Source organism: Halichoeres trimaculatus, unplaced genomic scaffold (genome assembly GCF_033239565.1).
Source record: "Halichoeres trimaculatus isolate MK-OKI-2021-1 unplaced genomic scaffold, fHalTri1.1 fHalTri1_scaffold_17, whole genome shotgun sequence".
NCBI classification, from domain to species: Eukaryota; Metazoa; Chordata; class Actinopteri; order Labriformes; family Labridae; genus Halichoeres; species Halichoeres trimaculatus.
The window spans coordinates 11,898,518-11,907,682 of NW_027437195.1; the positions used below are offsets into that span (position 1 = coordinate 11,898,518).

Here is a 9,165-nt window from a genome sequence, read left to right on the forward strand (position 1 = left end):
AGGAGCCCAGAAGATAATTTAAAGGCAACTTTTGCGCAACACAACAAATGTTGCCTTTGCCTTTCTAAAAATAAATAAATAAATAAATAAATAAATTGTAATATCTTAATCATCATGCAAAAAAATAAAATTTATTGATATAATTTGTTTTTGTTGTTTTTGTTGTTTTATCACTTTGGCCCTTTTTTTTTTACTCTGATTTACTTAAACCTTAACAGGCCATGATTTTAATTCATTTTCTCTGTTGTCGCAAAACAACAAGTTACATTTGGAGAAAACAAGCAAGACAAGGAGGAAAAATAAGCTGAGATCTCAAGAAAAGAACTGAAGCATAATCATTTTACAGTCTATGGTTATAAATTGTATAAACCATGGTCTTTTGGGGCTCCCACAGTAAATAAATTATGTGAGGAGTTTATTATTTTATTCATTTAAAATGAAAAATGGAAATTAAAAATGTTTTTGACTAAATTAGTTCAAACTAAGGGCAAGTAAGAGTGTCATCCATAATAGAGGTCACATGTGTAAGAAAATAGTTACCAGAATTTAAGTGAAATAAACTAATTTGATTACTGAATGTCTATTTGCTGCCATCATTCTTTGTGTCTTAAACTTTATTTTTACATTTTTCTACACTTAAGTTTTGTATAGTTGTGTATTTTCCTCATATACCATATTCAGCAATTTTCACCTCCAACTGCAGGGGGCGCTCTTCGACCGTTGCAGTGAGGAAGCGCATAGGCTCCAGCAACCAATCAGGTTATAGTACGGGAGGAACAGGTTTCCGGCCTAATGAACTACAATACATCCCCGGTCTAAAGACGAAGAGGAGAAGCCTCACGATATAACGGATTACCTCCCTTACTTGTGACCGTTATCTACTGTAAGTTCCCATCTTTCAAACTTTGCACGTTATAAATACACAGTGTATCCTCTTTGATATTTGAGGGTTGATGTACTGTTCGGGGTCAACTAGAGGGTCGTTGGTGGTGCTAAAGCTAACTGACGGCTATGTGTTTTTCATATCCGTAGTTACCCCCAGCTATTAACCAGATGAGCAAAGCTTTATACAACGCACGGCACGAAAGCTGTCTTTCCCATGTTAACTCCGTTTTCTTGCGGGGGTTAGAATAATACATAGCAGCATCTGTTAGTCAAGTTAATTTGCTCGAACTGCGAGTCGTAGTTGGTTAGCTGTGTTGCTCCGATGGTTCCCTTGCTGCTGCCTCATATGTCATGCTGTTACGATGAAATGATACATTAAACCTTAAACGTTAGATTTGTAAAACTCTGGTTTACGGATGGTTTATAACAGCACTATCTCACTTGATCATATATTTATGGTCTAATGTGAGTTGTGCAGGTTGTTGTACAGCCTCTCCGTTTCTTCTTGTTATAAGAACGTTTTTTTTATCAGGTTTTTCTTTTTTTGTCTTGTTCTGTTTTTTGTTTTTTGTTTTTTTTTCCCACGAAATAATGTAACTAAAGAGCTACAGACCTTATTTAAATTTAATTAGATTTTTATACAGAAAGTGACCTTAATCCCCTTGTGATGGATCTTTTCTGTAATAAATAGAGCATAATGAGTATTTGTGGATACATTGTTCCTTTTATTGGTATCTTAATGGCCAGTTCAACAAAAACAACTGGAACATCTTAAATAAACTAAGTGTAATAATTTTGTCCACCACTGTAAATAAAAACACTTTACCATTGTAGGAAATCTAGAATTTAGATTTGGAATCTATACTTAGGTTGTTTGTCACATGTGACTTAATCAATGATTTTTAGACTACATTTTGTGTTCCAAGGCATATTAACACAGTGTTGTTGTTCCTCTACTCTCAACAGATGCTCCAACTAATCACTACTTAACATCCTAAGCATTGGCAGTGAAACTGACATGGCATCTGTTTACTGAGCTGCCCCATCTTCAGCCGCTGCAAGCAACAAGCGCTGGAGTGTAATCACCAAGTGAATGAGACTGACCCTCCTTCACCATGGAAACAGAAACAGTGAGTTTGCTCTCAGCCTTTTAATGGTGTCCTTTACTAACACTGTTCAAGTTAACACTTCATTTTTCATGCATGGATGTGGAGGAATTTAAAAGACTTGATTGATATATAAAGTAAAGTACTTTCATTTGGAATTTTATTGTTTTTGTTGACTGATTCTTCACAGGAAGTTATTCCTATCTGGCAGAACAAGCCTCATGGGTCCACCCGTAGTGTTGTGAGAAGAATAGGTTCAACCCTTCCCCTTAAACCTCCACAGAGGGCATGTTTTCAGGTAAGTATGAGGCGATTCAAGACTGTTGCCTTCTTAATATATGTATGCTGCAGCTGTAATGACGGTTGCCTATATGCTAATGTTACTTATATATATGTGCATAAGGAACTACCAGGTCTGCCATCTCTTCGACCTATGGATGGTCCTATGGTTCCTACTTTGGCAGACATAGCCTGGATTGTGGCAGACGAAGAAGAGACATATGCCAGAGTGCGGTAGGTATTCATCAAGCACTTACAGAAAGCCATCATAGTAATGGGGTGGTGGAGTTTTGTTGTAATGGTTATTATGTGCTGGGGTGTTTTTTTCCTGACCCCACCCCCCATCAGAAGGTTATGTTGTTGTTTGTTGATTTTGGGTTAGATCGATCAGATCACAGTCTTAACTTGACGACAGCTGTTATTGCAGTGTTATTGGATTCGATTTACCTGTTAAAGGGGACATATCATGCTGATCCGTGATTTGATACTTACATATAAAATGATCAATTTAAAAACAAGACCTTTCACCCCCTGAATTTTCAAAAAATGAGATATTGTATTTTTTCTGATATCCTAGAACGAATTTTGATGCTTCTGAAAATAGGTCATTGCCATTTGGCCGCGAGATTTTGACCTTCATGACGACACGAGGATCCTTTCTTTTTATTGGAGTAATCTGATTAAGCAGCTCCTCCTCTGTGAAGTCAGTTAGTCACACAACCACCACCGAGGGATACACCCACCAAGAGCAGAGTATAAACATATAAACTATACATGTTACAGTACTGGTTTGACTCACCACACTGAAGCGTCCTGAGATGATCTGTGTCCAGGTGGATTTTCTTCCTCCTGAGCAGCAGAACCGGCCGGGTCTGACTCGGGGTCCAATACAAAAGGACGTATCCTACACTCTGCCATTTTATTAGGGCTATCAATGCCTTACGGTGAAGTTTTGTCAAACAGCAAACTCGCTCGGTCTGTTCCATTCAATGTGGCGATTTTGTAAATACTGCCATGCTGCAAAAACCGCCCCCTGGCTCTACCCCCTCCGCCCCTCTGATAGAACTGACCAATCAGAGCACAAAGGGCTGTGACGTTGCGAGGTTACTGGAGGTCATTCTTGAAACGGAGCGTTTCAACAAGATCTTCAGAATGGCCTAAAATGAGGATATTGAGAACGCTATTGTGGGGCAATGAAGGAACTAAATGACTTGTACTGAGGGCAGAAATGCTTTACAGGCATCCTAGTCGGGCATAGTGAAAAGGAGGAACAAGCATGATATGCCCCCTTTGAGTCCTACAGTTTTACTGTTACGAGCCCTATGACATTTTCTGGTGTGTAGGCTACAAAATGATAATAACATCAAATAACCTGACCTAGGGACTACATAATCTAAATTTAACTCCTGGATGATTTGGTATATCAGAGGGTTTTTTTTCCCTGTTTTCAGGAGTGACTCTCGTCCTCTGAAACATGAGTGGAGGCCCACACCACTCCTGGTGCTCCACAGGAACTCCTCTGTGCCCAACTTCCGCCGTGAAGGCAAAAGGGTGGAAGGACTCAGGAAGCCTGGAGTGACAGCACTGAACCGTACTACCGCCCTGCAGGATGAGCTCAGCAGGCTGCGTGCACAGATCGCAAAGATTGTGGCAAGTGATTCTGGTAAGTTACCTTCAGGTAAACTACAGGGTTCAGACTCTGGAGTTGTAACATTGAACTTGTGCAACACTCCTCTTTCTTTATTTCAGACTATGCTTCATAAAAACACTCCAGCTGTGTGGGTATTAGATTGTTATATTGAGCTTGGGGTTTGACTTGTGCTACTGTCTTCATGTGACCATGCTGCTTTTGTTGCCAAGTCAGCTGCCCTGATTCTCCTAAAGCTGTTTGGTATTAAGATGTCTTGGCACCAGTTTGTAGGGCAGAGACAAAGGATAATCTCTGCGGTTCAGTGGCAGTTCAGTTGGGTGTCTTGTTACAAATTTTAGGAATAGTGATGTGTATTCGTATGTATTGCCGTGTTTTTCAGGAGTTCTTTCTGATAATGCCTTCAAACAGAAATCCTTGAACCACAATATTAATACACATTATTATCAAGTAAATCTGCCATTGTATATTCTGTCAGTTTCATGCTCTGGGATGATCTCTTGAACAGGAAAATAAAATGCTGTTAGGAAGATTGTTTACCTGGTTTTAGATTCTCTATAGCATTTAACTTCAATGTTTCACTCAGGAATATGTTTTCCTTTATTAATCAAACATTTTTCTGACCTGAAAGTTAACATGTATAAATCATGGAAATACCATTTGAAGAGTTTTTAAGAAAAGAGGTTTTTAACCCGTTTTGGGGATTTTTTGCAGAAATTGTTTTTTGGATATTCCAAAAGAGAGTGAAAATGAGTGTTTGGGTTTTTTTTAACCTTGCAGCTCTATTTATTTTACTTTTTTGTTGTTTGGTAATCCCGTGTCTGACATATGCCTTTGAGGAGAGAATGACTGTCAACAGCAGTAGCTTGTCTACAGTGCAACCTTCAAACTCACACAGCAGCTAAAATTAGAGTTGGCAGTTGAACCCTTTGCTTTGTAACAGCAATATCCAGCTCCACCTAAAAAAAAAACACAACAGTTTTTTTTTTAACTTCTCTTCTTGTCTCCCTTCTTTCTTTGAGGCTCCAACCCTTTGACTCCTGATCTCCTCTCCCCTGATGACACAAGCATGAGCTTTTCCATGGCTCCCTTTGAGACGGCACCCTACCAGCCTGCCGCCACAGCTGCTGCTTCCTTTGTCATTAGCGATGTCACCGAGGAGGAGGAAGAAGAAGAGGAGGAGGAGGAGGAAGATGAGAAAGATGTAGTCTCTGTGGTGTCAGAGCTTGTCCCCGACCCTTTGCCACCTGTTTCCATGACAGCATCAGCAACCTTTGACCTGGACAGGCCAAGCATGGACTTCAGGGAGGCAGAGGAGGATACAGTGTCGCTATCAAAGTCCACTAGTTTTGCTGATGTCATGGATATTCTGAAGGATATGAATCGTATGAAGATGAGCAAAGACAGGTGAGAGTGAAACACAACTGAGCCCATAACAGGTTTTGTAATGTGTCCAGAAAAGCAGAACAGTTATTTCCACCCAACTTACTCTTTGTGCTAAGCTAACCAGCCTGACAGTGGACCTCTCTATGAGAAAGTTAATAAATAATGTGTTTTTTTTGTGTCTATAAGCTCGCATATCACTATTAGTGGTGTTTAATTATATTATTGTTTTAATGTTTTTATTCTTTGTTGGGTGTTTAGTCGATACAACAGAGGCTGTACATCCCTCAGAGAAGAGGACTCTGCCTCCCTGATTTCTGAAGCTCTGAGGAAAAAGTTTGTCCTGAAGGAAGAAGATACTGCAGCTGTGAAACGGAAGTGATCACGTGTATCTCACCAACACCAATCCTGCTGCTCCACGTAAGTCAGGACAGGAGAGAGGATATGCTTCGATTGAAATGTTTTGTATAACCAATCGTTTCAGGCATGTAGGAGGTATTTGGTATTCAGTGGCGGAATATTTTATCTCTTTTGTTGATTCTTAGTCATTGTTTCTTTCTCTCATTATTTTAGGCCTATGCCTGTGGAATATGTACCCATGGATCCACAATCCTTGCTCCCTGGACCCGAGGCAAAAGCTGTCTGCAAGAGTTGGAACAAAAACACTTTATCCCAGACATTCACAACTAAATGTGAACTTCACAGTGCTGATGGAGCGCGAGGGGGGCCGAGACTCGAAGTTGTCAGTTCCAGCACTGCAGCGTGTATCACTTTCAGTCAAAAAGGCTTTTCTGTTTATCCTTTTCTCAATTAGGGACTCAACCGACTGTTATGCTGTCCAGACACTTGCTCTGTGTGCAGGCTGTTTTGATTTTAAAGGCATTTTTTGATGATGTTATGACACATTAAGACGCTCCTGACATTCTAACAATCAAATCAGTTTCTGGACTTTAATAGTTTCCCTTTAAACAGCCTTTTATCAATCTTGCTGTTGAAAAGAGCCATTTCTTTCTTTTAGATTATCTCAGAGGCAATGCAAATAATCCTTCATTTCTTTTGTTTGTTTTTTGGGATATGTAAAGAAGTCCTCTAACATACTTGAAAACATTGTGTACAAATGAAACAGGTCATGCAGAGATGTACTGTAGTTAGTGTGTGTGTGTGTGTGCTGGGAAGTAATTTCAGAACTACATCTTCAGATCTTTACACTATATTTTGCTTGCCTCACTGCACCTCTTATGCCTGCCCTCTTGTTAGTGGTTGATAGATAGATGGTTAGTGACTGATCCACAGGAAACTGATTTTCAAAAAATAATGGTCTGTTTTTTATGTTGATGAATCTGCAACCCTCACTTTTTCCTGCTACATCAGAAAAGCAACACACACAAGTCTGTACAGTTCTTTACATACAAAGTTCCCTCTGTGCCGGTTGTTTGATGAAGCCACCTTCATGGTTTTCTAAATGCTCTAACTGTGATGAAGATTTTTTGAGTTTGGAAAGGGAAAACTAAGATATGTGCTTGAGTGTTTTTATGTCATTCTGCATGCAGTTTGGGCAAGTCATGGGTAAACTGCTTGTGTGAGTCATGACAATAGTGATGAATATTCTAATTGACGCCTTACCACAGATCCAATGCCTGGTTCCCTCCCTAAATAAGTTCAAGTGTCATGTTTTTTTGATTTTTTTCTTTGCTTACCCCAACCTAATATTTTCTTCCTGTCTTCCTTACCTCTTATCTGTAACTAAACTTTCATTCCACCAACATACAGTGAAAGACAATGTTGATATTTGGTTGTTGATTGTCAAAAATAACTCCTCTCAAAAAAGACCCGTTGTATCACTCGTGTCACCGTAAATGTGACTCCTCTTGTTTTCTCCTTTTCAATTTCCATGGGTACATCACAGGGAATCCTGATGCATAGATTTTTAGAGTGAGAAGTCGCTGCTTAGTTATCAGTTTGGATTGAACAAGAATGTGCCCATTTGTGTGTCAGTGTGCAAACAAGTTATAGAGTGGGTTTTCTTTTCGTCTTGCTAGATCATCTCACTGCTTCATTTCCCCCTTCAGTGGAAAGAGATGGCAAAAAAAGCTTTCTGGGAAAAGTATGTTTTGAAAATTTCATAACCTCCATTTTGTTTGTTCTTGAGATGTTGACCTTACACAGCAAAGTCTGCCAAATGCAACACGAGTCAACGCCATAGAATTTAGTCATTTTCATAAAATCATTTTATTTTTATTTCCTTTGATGTTTGTTGTTGTATCCTTGAGTATGGTTGAGCCCTCAAACACCACCTGTATGTTTTTTTGTTTTTGTCATTTTTTTGACATGTAAATAAAATTTGCTGATGTTTTGAACAAGACTATGCCTTTAGTGCTTTAAAAGTTTGTACTTTTAGACCTCGTGATGCAGAGACAATTGTGTCCAGATGGGGGCAGTGCAGGCAAACAAAACTTATTTACATGTTTTTTTTTCTTAAGATGTAAAAATGATGGTACTGAGGAATGACAATTCTACAAAATAAAAAACTAAATTTGGCCAAAAAAAAAAAAAAAAAAAAAGATGACCAGTATACATTATCACTTTTTATTCTTCAAAAAAGGAAGATTTAAGTTTTTCACTTGTATCTTATGGTATTTTTCAGAGAAATGGAATACAATCTACACTAATGTGAATTTGTCCTCAAAAACATGTTCGCAAAAATTTCACCAAGATGCACTGAAAGACATGTAGAAAAACAATACAGGATTCAAAATTGTATTTAAAAGGAGGAGGAAGCTTAAAAAAGGAATATACCTGCACATTAAAGTTAAACTAGTTCAGTGCCTCAGATACAGTGTGACTGTTTACAGGTGTTGTCCTTGTGTTAAGGTTTTTAGTGACGATATGTGAATAGAAATACTATATCAACACTTTTCAGCTGCACAGAGCCTGAGTCATACCGGCCCTAAAGTGTAGTACCTCCTCATTTTGTCAAACCATCAGGGTCCTGTACTCATATGCCTGCAGTTTCTAAGATCATTGTTAACCCACATCTTCCCCATTTCCTGTGCTATCCCAAGATGATCTGGTCCCTCAGTGAGCCACAGTCTATTTTCTGTCAGAGTCCTTGGCCTACTTTGTCCCTCTTCACCTCCACGTTGGACTTTCTACTTATTTTAGATACAGGGAGATGTCTGTGGAGAGCTCAATTAATAGGGCTCAGTGTCAAAATGAGGCTCTGTTAAACCTATAAATACAGGCCTTTAGTACAAAATGACATTGACACATTTTTTCACCATGAGACTTGTGAAAAGAACTTCAGATGTGACTCCAACAAAGGCAGCTGCAGGAGGTTCCCTGAAGCTGTTGAAAGCTCTTTACAACATGGTGACATGATGAAAGAATTATGAACAAGATGTGTGATGTGTCAAAGACGGGACTCTAAATGAGATTTCTGTGAACCCATCGTAGTGATTGCACTTTGACACCCACACCACTGAATCAGTATTCAACTGAGCCTTATCTTAAAATCACTTTGACCAGGACTAGCTTGATGATAAGAGTCTTTATAGTATATTCTGAGACAGTTATATTTCTATTTAGCCGATAAGTTGACATTTCACACTAAGCAAAGCATTTATTGTCGATCAACAAAACAGCTCCTGTTGATATTTCAAGGTTTAAACAAAGAGGTGGACTGTCTAACAGTGCCACCAGGCGTATCTGTATCCCCGTAACTTTTACCACATTTAAGAATGAGTAAAAAGCATGTAATGTGGTTTGAACTTCAATGAAAAGAAAAAATAGTGCCAAGTTTTTCCTTGTAATGACTCTTTAGGATCTCAGACAAACTTTGGGACCTTCAGGACAAAAACTTTTCCA

At 38.9% G+C, this 9,165-nt stretch overlaps 1 protein-coding gene across 1 annotated transcript; it reads left to right on the forward strand.

Moving 5' to 3' along the window:
• Positions 1–734: 734 nt before the first annotated feature.
• Positions 735–7,821, forward strand: mtfr1l (mitochondrial fission regulator 1-like). Its single transcript, XM_074691324.1, has 8 exons — positions 735–883; positions 1,852–2,015; positions 2,182–2,289; positions 2,395–2,504; positions 3,722–3,933; positions 4,941–5,325; positions 5,563–5,721; positions 5,875–7,821. Exons 2-7 carry the CDS (start codon positions 2,001–2,003, stop codon positions 5,681–5,683), a joined length of 951 nt encoding a protein of 316 aa, XP_074547425.1. The 5' UTR covers positions 735–883; positions 1,852–2,000; the 3' UTR covers positions 5,684–5,721; positions 5,875–7,821.
• The last annotated feature ends 1,344 nt before the right edge of the window (positions 7,822–9,165 follow it).

Excerpts from the sequence above, each read along its gene's own strand:
- mtfr1l (XM_074691324.1), top strand. Across the intron at positions 2,505-3,721 it reads GAGACATATGCCAGAGTGCG|GAGTGACTCTCGTCCTCTGA; the intron begins GTAGGTATTCAT and ends CCCTGTTTTCAG. Across the intron at positions 3,934-4,940 it reads GATTGTGGCAAGTGATTCTG|GCTCCAACCCTTTGACTCCT; the intron begins GTAAGTTACCTT and ends TCTTTCTTTGAG.